Source organism: Sparus aurata, chromosome 14 (assembly GCF_900880675.1).
Source record: "Sparus aurata chromosome 14, fSpaAur1.1, whole genome shotgun sequence".
NCBI lineage: Eukaryota > Metazoa > Chordata > Actinopteri > Spariformes > Sparidae > Sparus > Sparus aurata.
Window position 1 is genome coordinate 14,864,272 of NC_044200.1, and position 14,168 is coordinate 14,878,439.

The 14,168-nt window shown below is 41.5% G+C and overlaps 1 protein-coding gene across 19 annotated transcripts in view; it reads left to right on the forward strand.

Annotated features, from left to right (window-relative positions):
- Nucleotides 1-14,168, forward strand: part of cacna1c (calcium channel, voltage-dependent, L type, alpha 1C subunit) — a 196,602-nt gene that overhangs the window by 167,005 nt on the left and 15,429 nt on the right. For 10 of the 19 annotated variants that reach the window (XM_030439631.1, XM_030439633.1, XM_030439646.1 and 7 more), the window contains 13 exons: nucleotides 2,464-2,553; nucleotides 5,418-5,555; nucleotides 7,246-7,311; nucleotides 7,701-7,792; nucleotides 9,083-9,245; nucleotides 9,407-9,534; nucleotides 9,643-9,739; nucleotides 10,142-10,244; nucleotides 10,549-10,650; nucleotides 10,839-10,966; nucleotides 11,215-11,355; nucleotides 12,736-13,100; nucleotides 13,401-13,427. In XM_030439631.1, the coding sequence (XP_030295491.1) occupies nucleotides 2,464-2,553; nucleotides 5,418-5,555; nucleotides 7,246-7,311; nucleotides 7,701-7,792; nucleotides 9,083-9,245; nucleotides 9,407-9,534; nucleotides 9,643-9,739; nucleotides 10,142-10,244; nucleotides 10,549-10,650; nucleotides 10,839-10,966; nucleotides 11,215-11,355; nucleotides 12,736-13,100; nucleotides 13,401-13,427 (1,640 nt within the window). The remainder of the gene's footprint in view (nucleotides 1-2,463; nucleotides 2,554-5,417; nucleotides 5,556-7,245; nucleotides 7,312-7,700; nucleotides 7,793-9,082; nucleotides 9,246-9,406; nucleotides 9,535-9,642; nucleotides 9,740-10,141; nucleotides 10,245-10,548; nucleotides 10,651-10,838; nucleotides 10,967-11,214; nucleotides 11,356-12,735; nucleotides 13,101-13,400; nucleotides 13,428-14,168) is intronic. The other 9 variants (XM_030439637.1, XM_030439638.1, XM_030439639.1 and 6 more) reach the window with 9 other exon arrangements.

Below are 14,168 nucleotides of genomic sequence, written 5' to 3' on the forward strand. Positions count from 1 at the left end.
AATCCTAGGGTAAGAATGTTCTCTAGAAACCCATGTTACCTACTGAATTGACTGAACTGATGAAATCTGTGCTTGAAAATATGAAGTGCAATGTGAGAAAACAGCTCGCGTTCATATATCCGACGAGCTGAAAATGCAGTAGCTCACATCCGCACTGTAGTTCAGCCTGAAAGGACTACTGTATATTATTCACAAATTCACTGTTTTGATTTTCGACTGAGTTTTTAGTTTGGTTAAAATTGCACCACCATGCACGGATCCTCCAGGGCCACAATTCCACTGTAGTCTCTGTAATTTGTTTTGTGTCCCTTCATAATGAGAAATATTCTAATTGAGTTTAATCTGAGACTGGTTCACAGCTTTGATTTCTTGTAGAAATTGAAGCAAATTCAGATTTAAATCATGCTTAAATTGAACCAGCTGGCCCTTTGTGTAACTCACACACGCACATATGCACACAGACAAATATCCAGATTCTTCCATATTTCAGTTTAACTACTGCACTTAGTGTAAATCAGTGCCATCCTCCTTCCCTGCGTCCTTTCCTCCCTTTCCTTCCTTCCCTCCTGCCCATCTTTCCCACTCATCCTTGTCTTCCCTTTATGCATCACTCTTCCCTCCCTTCTTTTCCTACTTCCTACAGTTGTCCTTCCTTCCCTTCACAACATAATGCCTCAGCCTTTGCACAAATACACATACATACATACACACATACAAATACCCTATATTTTTAAGATTAGCTTCCTCGTTGCTAGCCGATTAAAACAAGTTTCTACGTATGCTTAAATAAAATATAGTAATCTATCACTCTGTGTACATCATTATTGTGTGTGATCATAAAGTTGTGTGTATGGCTCTGTTAGAATACCTTGAAATGCTTTATTACTTCCCCCTTTTCTCGCTGTATTCTCACCCTCTGTCCTTAATTTCCTTATGTCCTTCCAATTCCTTTCCTTTTTTCTATCTTTTGTTGCTTCTTTCCAACTTTCCTTCCTCTCTTCCTTCTCCTTTCATCCCTTCAAAGTAGATTTCATCTGCTCAGTCCCGTCTTTATTCCAGGAAAGAATGGGAGTAATGAAGCATTATGTTTAGTGGCAAGGTATTCTAACAGAGCCCATACCAAAGCAGAGTGAACAGCTCCTGAGTCATAGATTGAACTACAGGTTAATCTATCACTCCCAGCAGTGTCAAATGTTGCAGTACCAGGGACGACCAATTAGTGTCCCCCCACAGTATGTTGATCTTTGTGCCTCTCAGTGTTACGTAAATACTTGTGGGCTCTGATTTCCAAAAGCGTCTAAAATCATTGCAGTGGAACTGACTGAGATGATCTTAACACCCTGTCTTTTTTTAATATTGTGGTATTCTAATGCCTGTTTGACCTGAAAGCAGATGGAAGTTGTGGTCTGGTTAACTGACAGGTACTGGACCACAGACAACATATATAGACAAAAGGGGCTTAAGGAAATGTCTTAAAATGACTCAACCTTTGGGATATATTGTATTATTTAGTTGTGCTACGTACATTAACCCGAATGTTTTCAACAATGTTCCATGTAATTTTACTCAAGATAACAGTGAGTTTCATTTGGTCACTTTAACTTACAGGACAACATTAGATGAAAATAAACATTAAACATTAATACATTACTTAATCCGTGAACAATGTCCGCGTTATGTCAGATAGATTTCCATCGGTAATGGTGGTTGTTAAACATTGAAGACTGCTATGATCCCACGGTATTTCATAATGCCATCAAGCTACGTCTTTTGTAGAAAATACATACTGTGCGTTTAACTTCCAATGAGTTCATAGCATTTCTAATTTCATTGAAATCTTGACAATTTTCAGGTCGATCAAACAGCTTGAATAACACAAATTCAAGGGAGGCATTGTCCTTTAATGCCAAGATGCTTTTGGTAAACGTAGCCTGGGTTAAGCCAAAGCTTATTATATATTCAGCTGGCAGAAAGAAAAACAGATAGCTACAGAGGCGCCCCTCTATCCCCCGTCATATACACAAACCTATGGGCTCACATGACACATGCTTAGTTGCACATAGACACATACAAAATCAGACCATCATTCATTTCTTTAGTCCTCAAGCAATTTCCCAATATCTCACACTTCCTACATGTTTCAATCTTCTCGTACTGTGATAAGAAGTGACTCATCCTGATGTGGCCAGCCTCTATATGCAGTAATATCGTACAGAACTCTCCCTGCTGGCCTAGATGAAATTATTTCCATCATGTGAGGGTTGATCAGAGACTGAACCCTCACTAGCCTGGTGGTTTGAGAGATATTTTTCTGCCTGGGCTGCTGCAAAATTCTCCCCACTCTTCACGATATAACTGTACGTGCACGGTGACACACACATACACACACACACACACACACACACACACACACACACACCGAGGCGCTGCTCTGGTGCTGATCTTTGTTGCCTTTCCTTAAAGCCAGCTGACTCCTCCTCGTCCTCGTCCTCCTCCTCTTCGTCCTCCTCCTCCTCCTCTTCCTCCTCTCACCCCCCTGCGGTAAGGCCAATGGTACGCTCCGACGGTAACCTCGCCCGCCTCCCCACCTCCTCCGCCATCCCTCCATCCTCCCATCCTTCCATCCCTCCTTCTGCTACGCCATCCATGGTATGATCCAAAACTTTTGGCTTTACATCCGTCCTGTCACCTCTCCTCTGTCCCTCCTGCTGTCATCTTCTGCAGCATGTCCAGGGTTGCGTTTATATAGCTGTTGTTTGTACTTTTAAGTGTTTATATATATATATATCATATGTGTGTATGGTGAAGGACACTGTATTGTCAAGGCCAAGTATAACTGGAGTCTTGTGACTTTCCTTGTGTGGCAATGGTTGCCCCCGCTGCCCCCCATCTCCCCCGTGGCTTGCAACCTGTTCCCCTTTCCCTTCTGGGTGTGGTACCTTTTAGTGCTTTGTCATGGGTGCAAGCCATCATGGTCACGCTGTCACGCTGTCTCCCTTTCTTTCACTCTTCTCCACTGGCCTGCCATCTATCTATTTATCAGACTGTCTGTCTGTCTGTCTGTCTGTCTGTCTCTATCTATCTATCTGTCTATCTATCTATCTATCTATCTATCTATCTATCTATCTATCTATCTATCTATCTATCTATCTATCTATTTGTGTATCAGTCTATTTGTTTGGATGTCTCTGAATTATTCAAACTATTCTTCATATTCAGACTCTCTCTCTCTTTTACACTTACTGTCACTGTACCTTTCCCGCTCACTGCCCCCCTCTCTCAATGGTGCAATGGTCCCCACTGTGGTCCAGTTGTGGTATTACATGCAGTACAGAATATACACTCCTCGTAAGGATGTGTCATTTTCAGCATATCTGTTAATGGAGTTTGGCAAAACTCATGTCTCGGGTTACTTGTCAACACTAGAAAAATGTGACAATTACCCCTAGAAAATAACCAACCTGCTCACAGTAATCCCATAGTTATATTATAATAGATAACCTGAACACAACTCTAACATGTATTATGTTGAAAAGTAAAATTTGACATCAGTTATCCCAAACTGCACCAAGATGTGATGAGAATGGCACATTCTTTTGAGGAGCACACTGTGTTTTCTCTGTGGGATTAGCATAAAGAATTGATGGCCTCTTGGAAAAACACAAATGGCACGCAACGGATTTTAGATTTAGAGGTCAGATAAGTTGATCTGGTGTATTGAGGGTCATATTTTATTATTACAGTGAAGACAGACATAGTGTGGCATTGTTTTGGTTGTTATGTGTCAGGTGTTATCCAATGCATCCTGGTGCACTGAAGTGGAAAAATGTAGTTTTGCATAATTGCTATGCTGATGATGTTGCTGATGATTTGTATGATATGGTAACTTTGGCTTCTTTATCCACTGTTTGTTGTATTATTATGAATAATATACTGAATCCTTAGTTGCTGTATTAGCTGCACCGTGCTTTTTACACAAATCGCCATTGTTTTTTTCCGCCTTTTTGTCCCAGAGAACGAGCAGCAGCAGCATAAATAAGTAAATCTGTATTAGAATAGCACTCAGCAAGAAGGCTGAATATTTCATCGCAGTTATTTCCTGTGGATGAGTACTGGGACAATAGACAGAAAGCTACTTTGCCTCTCAAGCCTACACTTCATGGCTTTACTAGGGTATATTCTGAATAACATTTAATCAAACAGTGCTTTGGTTGTTTGCATTGAGATGCAAAATATTGCAGGTTCATAGCAAGAGGCTCTGTAAACAGAATGCTTTCTGGGATGAGAACAGTTTCTAGAAGATCATAGTAAACAAAAATTAAAGATGAGGAGATTTGCTACCCATGGAAATATTATCTTTCTACCTAGCTGTATTCTGCAGAAATATCTTTATACACCTGAATGTCATCTCAGGATTGTTTCTCCCGGTGGCCAGTTGCACCGTGACAGACAAACAATTAGCCTGCCTGCATGATTTATTGAAACAGGAATCTGCCTGCAGGCGAGGATTCTTGTACTGTATCCGTTGTGAGGTGTTATCAGTGATTTATGAAAGAACTTAGCTCCATTGATGGAAATCTCTCCGGCCTGGTCTCAGCTATTAGAATTTTAGTCCACGGCGGTGCAGGATATCCAAATCGTTCAGCTTAGTCAGATGATTTACTTCAGGAGCTCCTGAAGTATTTCAGTGCTTGTTTGTCAAACATCATTGCAAGGCTGGATTTACCTGTAATTGGATATAGAAACAACACCCAGGAGTGTTTTCTTTAGCTTGATTATGACAGCACTGTAGTGAGGTAGAAGTAACAGCAGGGTGACTAAAGACTATTGGAGACATTTAAAGTGTAGTTTTGATGGTGTGGTAAGGTTCCTTTAAAGACTGCAAAGGAATTTTGATTTGTCTATTTGAACAGTTGGACAGTCTATAACAGGACAAAAGCTTGATATAGGTGCATTTAGGAAGCTGATGGCTGGTTTGTGAATCTCTTTGTTGCCAAGTGATTTTTCCATGAAGCCAGAAAAATAAGCATGATTGCCCGATTCTCTCCCAGATCTCTTTTGTCAGTTGATTTTGATGGGATTTTGTAGGACGCAGATTTCCATTTATTAACTCAGTGTGTATGTGTGTGTGCGTTTGTGTGTGTGTGTGTGTGCATGATATACATATTTACATCCACACATATGTGTGGGTGGGAATATGCGAACGAATGGTACTTGTACGTCTGCATTTCTGCATATGTATGTCTGCGTGTGTATGTTTGGATGTTTGTGCGATCATCTTTACCTTTATGTGTGTGTGTGTGTGCGTGTGTGTGTGTGTGTGTATGTGCGTGTGCTTCCCTCCCCTACATATCTGCATGTGTCCTCCATGCGTCCTGTGTTTTTTCTAAAAAAAAAACACCAAACCCCACCAAAAGGGACTGCAGAACTCTGAAGAGAACGCCAGGATCTCCATCACCTTCTTCCGGCTGTTCCGCGTGATGAGGCTGGTGAAGCTGCTGTCTCGCGGGGAAGGGATTCGGACCCTGCTGTGGACCTTCATCAAATCCTTCCAAGTGAGGGGAGAACCGGACACAACATGCTAGAACAGGGGGTTGGGTTTATACAAGACGGAAAGTGGAGCTTTAACCCTGATGCGATGCAGATTGATGTATTAGTACTATAAGTACTTTTTTAACTAGATTAAAATGTTATATGTTATAACGTAGTAATTCTCAAGTTTATTCTCTATATGTAGATGTAAGAATAGCATACTTTAATATTATCTGCTAAATTAAGCCACAATATATCCATTTAATGTTGTTTTTATTGTACAGATTATCTTCTAATTTCAGATCTGAGTCACATGGGGCTAAAAACATCATCGTTCTTGTGTAAATCCAGCCTGGTGGAGTCTCACAAGCCCCCTTTCCTTTCCTCGCCTCCTCCCTCCTCGTCTCCACCTCCTACTTTCATAAGAAGTCAGACAAGTGGGAACAGTTCAGTCTAGATGGGGAAGGAGGAAAAGAAAGAGGGATGGCGTGAGGTAACGGAGAGGAGGTTTAGGAGTCTTGGTGCAGAGGCAGGGAGGGGTGTAGGGACAAAAAGATACGAAACAGGCAGGAACTCCAGACACTTAACCAGCAGTCTCTTTTCTCCTCTTTCTTACTCATCTCTCCTCCTCTTCCTCCACTTCTTCCTCCTCTACTCCCTTTTCCCTCCAACACCCTACTACTAACCTCTGAAAGCTTACCATCCCCTGTAGGTGGGTTAAGCAATAGACAAGTTTAACGAAGCACTCCACCAAAAAAATGAAATCATTTGATAGAGATAGGGAAATAAAAAATAATCTGTTCTCTGTCTTGTGTTATGCGAGATGGGCCACTCCATGTTCTACTTCAGTCACTGAAATTTGAAACACACCTAAATAATGGTTTCACTTTAGATTCTGTTGCACCAAAATGTTCAACTCCACCTTAAACTTTAACCTTAAACTTACACTTCAGGAGCTTTAAGGACAGCAGGCGAATTTATGTCTTTATTTTAGATTGTATTTCTTTGTTTTTTACCAGTTTGGATAAGCAAGCTTCTCCATGTTGATTTAACTCCTTAGTTCTGGTTACTTCAATAAACTTGAATTTAAATGGAGATTAGTTTTTACTTATGCATTATGCATTAGTTTTTGTTGGTGCAACCCAGTCATTGTGTGACATTTAAAACAGCAGTGGTCATGAATATACTACTATACTTAAAACAAATCAGCTTTTTAAGGCTGGCAGTACCTTTTATCCTTATTTCGTTAGTCAACAGTTTCCATATTGACACGTGATTAAACTTGGTTTGGCTCTTCTCGCCCAGTCACAGGGGTAATGTTAGCCAGGAGCTCAGTTTTCCAGGCATGTAAATATCAAAGATATACCTGTTCCGGCGATGTTGGTCTCCTGGCTAAATTCAGAGAGCAGTTTATGAATTTACTGAGGTTTTTCACTCCTAAGTCAGATGATTTGTCCTGGTTTGTTTTTGGTGTTGTGCCGCACGACGCTGCAGATCAGTTCACTTTCACTTCATTTTTCATACTGCATCTGTTGATTTATAAAACAAACCAAAAGCAAAAAATGCTTTTGCGTGATGTTTATCAAGCTTTTTTCCAAAATTAATTGTAGTTTACTGGATATTTAAGGTTTGAATGAAAGTGAAAGGACTCCAGCCTCAGTGCAGAATACTACTGTCCACAACTTGTTACTAATGTGTGTCTCTCCTCTTTAGGCACTGCCCTACGTAGCTCTGCTTATAGTGATGCTATTCTTCATATACGCTGTCATCGGCATGCAGGTAAGCTGTTGCCCTGTTTCCCTCCCTCTGTTGTGTTTTCTTCTCTCTCACCTTCTCCTCTAGCTGGCCTCCGTCCTGTGTCTGTCCTCCTGGAGTCTTGTCATCCAGAGTTCCCATCCGGTCACGTCGTCGCTCTGTCCTCCACTTTTTCCTCCTCCTGTTAACTGTTGCCAGTCTGTGTGTCCTCTCCTCCTCTCTCCGTGTGTCCTTTTGTCTCACCTATAAGTTGTTTGTTTGTTTGTCGGTGATGATGAGAGGGAGACACTTTGATTAGATTTTCTGGGGGACAGCCGGCCTCTAATTTGATTGTCCCAGTGAGCAGTCCCTTCCTCCTGTCAATGCTGACGTCATATCCTGTGTGCTGTGACTACTTCCTTCCCTCCGTGCAGATGTTTGGTAAGATAGCGCTGCGGGACCACACGCAGATCAACAGGAACAACAATTTCCAGACGTTCCCTCAGGCAGTGCTGCTGCTCTTCAGGTGAGGAAGATGACCACACTCCTTATGTTCAGTCTTTAGTCTCCTTCCCATGTCTCTTCACAGCTTCTTCTACTCTTTCTACATTATCGTTATGCTCCTCTTCTCCCTCCTGCATCATTCATTTCTGTAACATCACAATAATAAGTTCTTTTTACTTTTTTGATCTCCAGTGTTTTTTATTTATATTTATTTACTGTTTTACATTAGAGGTTACCTCTGACATTGGATTATTTAAATGAACGGATATCTCCAAATGTCAAACAGTACATTTTGTCAATTCTGTAACCGTGCCAAGAGCCGATGTGGGAAAATGTTTCTATGAGACCATTTTGTTTCCACTGTGCCAAGATTTAAAAGTTGTAGTTGAAAATATGTATCAGTGATCCCGATAAAATCAAAGGTCAGACATAGAATCACCTCTTATTTCGCAGCTTCAACAGCATCCTAACTCTCCGATCTATACACTTGTAGGCTCAGTTGTTAGCTGATAATTGTTGACAATGATTACCTTAACTTGACCCTGAATTGATATTAAAATACTCTGGTCCTCTGAGGAGGACACCTTCTTCAGTTGTCAGAGGGCTCCACTGGTAATACATGAACCATGTGGTTGCGATGATGGTAAGATTCCATGCAGGGGACAAAAAGCATAGAAACTAAAAGCATATATCAACTAGAATAATCTATGGACTATTTTTTTTCATTCATATTCTATGTACTGACCCCTTCATGGAATATATCATAACAATGGGCTTCCATTCATAGAGACGTGGATACTTCTCACTTCTATGTACTTTAAATCGCACAAACAATAAACACTTGATAAATAATACCACCAAAAATGATCACCTGGCAAAAACAGCAGCTGCAGATTCAGAAGTATTCAGAATGGAAGACATTTGTAGTTTGTTACAGGTCTTGATCTATTCAACAAAAACAAATAACAATTGACATTTCTTTCTTTCTTTTAATGTTGCTGTGTAAATCTTATATACCAGGATGTAATTTTAATGTGAAGTGTTTTTTCGCTTTCATGATGTTCACACTCTAACACTTGTGCATATGTGTGTGTATGTGTTTATGTGTGTATCTGCCTCCCTCCGTGGTTGTATCTATGTGCGTGTGAATGTGTGTTACTATATCCTTGTCCATGTGCCTGTATGTGTGTGTTAATGCATGGATGCACACATGTTTATTTTACGTCCCTGTATATCCGCGTACCTTTGCATGCGTATGTGCGTCAACGTGTGCGTATCTGTTTGTGCGTGTGTATGCATGTGTATGTATCAGATGTGCAACAGGTGAGGCGTGGCAGGAGATCATGCTGGCATGCACGCTCAATCAGCCATGTGAGAAAGGATCGACCAATGAGAACAGCTCAGCCACCGAGGACTGTGGCAGCCAGTTTGCCATCATTTACTTTGTCAGCTTCTACATGCTCTGTGCCTTTCTGGTGAGTATAGTGTGAAGAAAAACAAACGTTCATTTTACATTTTTTAATGATTTTTCATATAATTCACTGAGTAATGTTACAAGTAAACATTTGAAACATGTAGTCTTTAGATGACTATATTTCGTTCATGTAGTTTCTGACGGTTTCCTGATTCTCTCCAGATCATCAACCTGTTTGTGGCCGTCATCATGGACAACTTTGACTACCTGACGCGCGATTGGTCGATCCTGGGGCCGCATCATCTTGATGAATTCAAGAGGATCTGGGCTGAATATGACCCAGAAGCTAAGTACGTTTACAGAGAATCAGCAGCATACACGTCATTCAAATGGTTCATCATTTAACAGCAGAGGTTGTATAGACATTCACTACAATATGAAATCTGTGTTGTTTCCAGGGGGAGGATAAAACACCTGGACGTGGTGACTCTGCTGCGGAGAATCCAGCCTCCCCTCGGATTTGGAAAGCTCTGTCCACACAGGGTCGCCTGCAAGGTAAACACATCACACACACGGTCTGCAAATTCCCAAATATGGTGTGAAGGCTGCAGAGCTGGCGAAAATATACAAAATATTTGATCAGGCTTTAGAATTTAAATCACTCTATTTGCTGGGTGCAATAAATATACAGACATTTGTCTTTGTGATATTGATGTGATGACATATCGACAGCTCACAACACCTTCCACAATGACTCAAATAGCACACTGACAACAGATCGTACATGTAGAGAAAATATTTGAGGTATTTAGACATCAATGTCTCTCTAGTGGAAAATTAGCCGTGACCATAGTGTCAAACTACTGTGAGCTGCCAGCATCGATTGGCAGCTGACAAGGAAATGTACCTGCGCATCACTTTCTTTTCAAATTAAACAAAATACTCCATCTCCTGCAGCGTCTGGTGTCGATGAACATGCCTCTGAACAGTGATGGAACAGTGATGTTCAACGCCACACTGTTTGCCCTGGTCAGGACCGCACTCAGGATCAAGACAGACGGTAACACACATATGACACACTCTCACACAGTGTTGTACAGTTACTTTAAGACACACGCGATGAGATTGCAAAATACAGCCTGGTAGACACTCTTTGGCATATATGCATAACATGGGGATTAAATGTATTACCATTGTGCCCAGAACAGCTTGATGTAGCAACACTTCTGGTACTCCTGACTCCTGTGTTAAATGCACCGACAACATACTGTCACATAAACACAAATACAGACACATGTGCTGAGGTTTTCACACTGGACAGGCTGTAAAAATACCACATATATATGCTGTTCGTGTGCATACAGGGAACCTGGAGCAGGCCAATGAGGAACTGAGGGCAATAGTGAAGAAGATCTGGAAGAGAACCAGCATGAAGCTGCTGGATCAAGTAGTGCCCCCTGCTGGTGGTATGTACACTCTGCGACAAAGTTCTGACAGTAAACATAAAAGGTGAACTCATTCAGAAGTCACTACACTACATGCTGTGATTTACTATTACTTTGGCTTAAACCTTGGCAGCATCTCTTCTTTTCTGTATAAAAAACATGAAACGTTATTTCAAGCATGATAATTCTAATATTTTTGTTTCTTGCAGATGACGAGGTGACAGTCGGGAAGTTCTATGCTACCTTCCTCATCCAGGAATATTTCCGCAAGTTTAAGAAGAGGAAAGAACAAGGGCTGGTGGCCAAGGTGCCCCCCAAAACTGCCCTCTCTCTGCAGGTACACAAACACACGTTTTGTTTACCCTCAGTCATAAATCTGTACATATTTACTACCTAGGACATTCAGAGAACAGCGTTAGATTTTTCAAAAAGTGACAAAATGTTTAAGAAATGTGAAAGAGAATATGGTGTATGAAGTGTGTGAGTACAGCTGCCTTGTTTCAGAGTTTTGACAGCAACATAAACATGTTGGTCACTCTGTTAATCTATAAGTGCAACAAATCCGGGTGTCTGGTCTGTGTGCAGGCGGGCCTGCGGACGTTGCATGACATCGGTCCAGAGATTCGGAGGGCCATCTCTGGAGACCTGACCGTGGAGGAGGAGCTGGACAAAGGCTTGAAGGAGCCTGTGTCGGCTGCATCCGAGGATGATATCTTCAGGGTAAAGGTCGGATACACACACCCTCATTCACTCTCCAAAGAGAGAAAGAGAGAGAGAGATGATCAGCGCCCAGCTTGAAGCCATATTACTGCTCCATGCACATACACACACGCTTGCATGTGCTCAGAGGTTCGAAGACATTAAAAAAAAGGCTCATACTCCACCACAAAGCTTGGCTACCAATCACTGCAGATACTGATCCAAATTTTAGTATTTCGTCACTTGCATTTCAGAAGACAATCCAGTGGCTGCAAATGCAAAATAAGAACAACACATGTTCTATTTTAAATGAAAACTATAAAATTAATAGACAAGATCATTTCCTCAAACAATTGAGCACTGTAAGTACGCTTGATTCCACCGGGCATAGTTGCGTTATGTTCCAGCTGCGACATGGCCACCAAAAAACGTTCTTAACAAGGTATGTGATGCCAGAGCATAAAGTGCAGAATTGTCTGAAGTGTCCCAAAAGCAGCTGTCAGCTCTGCTGCACTTCAAACATGTGCTTAGTCTGTTTTTGACAGATGCTGCATCAAGCTGTATAGTGCAGCTTTAACCATGCAAGAAGTCAGACACAGTAATAACATAGAGAATCAGGTACATTTTCAAAATAAAACACCGTACATAGCCTACTTAACCCTAAAACAACCAAATCAACCAAATTTCAGCAAATCAACCAAAGCGAGCAGGCAAAACGCTCAATTTCTCTAATGCTTCCATTGGGATATGAAGCCATGTGGAGGACGGAAATCATACAGCTGTGCTCAGTGAAATCAAGGCATAAGCCTCTGACAAAAAAAAATATACACACATACACTTCTTCGCTCAAGGGTGAGTTATGCTACTTATAAGCCTCCATTTACAATATCATTGCCATTGCTTTGAATTATTTGCTGCTGTATTATGTTACTTTTACATACTCTATCTAACACATATAGAGAGAAATAGGTGTTTAATAAATGTTAAATATAGAGAATCCCACCACCCCTCTTACATGTATCTGTTATGAGCATTACAGAGAGTTTTGACCAAGACTTAGTGCCGAGTTCATTCAGTCCCATAGCTCTGCTCCCATGCTAAAGATTTCATCTGTAAAATACAGTTCTTGCATTTCCATCTTGGCTGAGTAAAGTTTTGTTGCTGCCAGCAGTGAATGTGACAATAGAAAATCTGATTGAGTGTCTGAGTGTAGTTAAGATATAAAGATATAACATTTTGATTTAAACGTTATCTTGCGTTATCTTAACCCCCTGCTTTTTTTCCAGTATTCTCATCTTCTTTTCTTGTCTTTCCTTTCCTCTCTTCTTCTTCTATTTCTGTCTCTTCCATTATCTCATTTACCTTTCTTCCTCCCCTCATCTGTCTCTCTCTCCTCTCACCCTACAGCGCACGGGCGGGTTGTTCAGCAACCACGTCAACTACTACAACCAGAGCGATGGCCGCAGTTCCTTCCCACAGTCCTTCACTACCCAGCGTCCCTTGCACATCAGCCAGAAGGGCTCCCCTTGCGAAGGCGAAAGTCCGTCCCACGAAAAGCTCATGGACTCAACCACTTTCACCCCGTCCTCTTACTCCTCATCTGGCTCCAATGCCAACATCAACAACGCCAACAACACCGGCATGGCAGGGGTGGCGACCCAGGGAATCAGTCGGTTCCCAAGCCCCTCCATAAGTACTGTGGACGGGCACACAGGACAGCCGCTCACCCCCATCCTGCTACCAAGATCAGCGTGGTGCTTTCCTCCAAAGAGGTGAGTGAGGCCAACAGCAGATAACATCTACGTCTTATCAGGTGTTTTAACATCGTCTTTTATTAAGGTGCTGTTTGAGAGTCTTTTTTTCCTTTCCGACCTAACGTGTTCTTGAACCGCAGCAAGAAGCATTAGTCTGTCTCTTTCGTTTCAAGAACATCATTACAGCTATTTAACTTGTCAGCTAACATAATAAACAACATGACGTTTCAGTACGGACTTAAATCTTGTATTTCCTTCACTCTCTGTTTCCTTCCTCCTCTCTTTCCCTATATTTTTGTTTTTTCTGTCGGCGAGCAGGACGTGTTTTTATGACACCCTCATGCGGTATGTTGCCAGGGGACAGAGAGGGAGTGTGTGTGCCTGTGTGTGTGTGCGTTTCTGTGTGTGTGTGTGTTGTGTTAGTCCCCTAAATGCGTGCAATAAGATTTCATAACGCTATATAAATTGGCATTGCTGTCAGAGTGCTATAATGAGACTTGTTGCTATGCACATAATGCTTTGGTTGCTACAGTATATCAAAAGCCAGGCCTCTGCGTTGCTACTATAAAGACTGCTACCAAAGCCATGGATAGACTGTTTGGTGCAACATGTCCAAACCTTTCCTATCAAAGGCTCTTACTGCTGCTGTTCTCTGCTGTTTTATTGTATTTAATGGCAGGTCTGGGTTAGACACAATTTCAGTCGGCCTGTCCAACTAGCTAGAATGACATGAAATTTGCTCTGGTTTTTCATGGTCCCCAGATCCTTTATGAGTTTGATGACCCCCCCCTTACATTTGAGTTAGCGTACTTTGTATAACCTGATCCTCTGGGGGATGAACATTTTCCATTTCTGACAGGAGATAAGAGAGAAGATTGCTGTTACATTTCTTCAACATACAGTCTCTATGCTTCATGGGATCAGTGGATTCAATGATTTAAATTACCTCTCCATTAGCACCACCCTCAGTAAAAACCTTATACTCCAATCCTTTTTTCAAAGACATGAGAACGGCACATTAACATGTTAGTCATTTATTACTTTTTCAAGAAACATTACATCTTCCAGACTTTAGCTTTAGTAGTG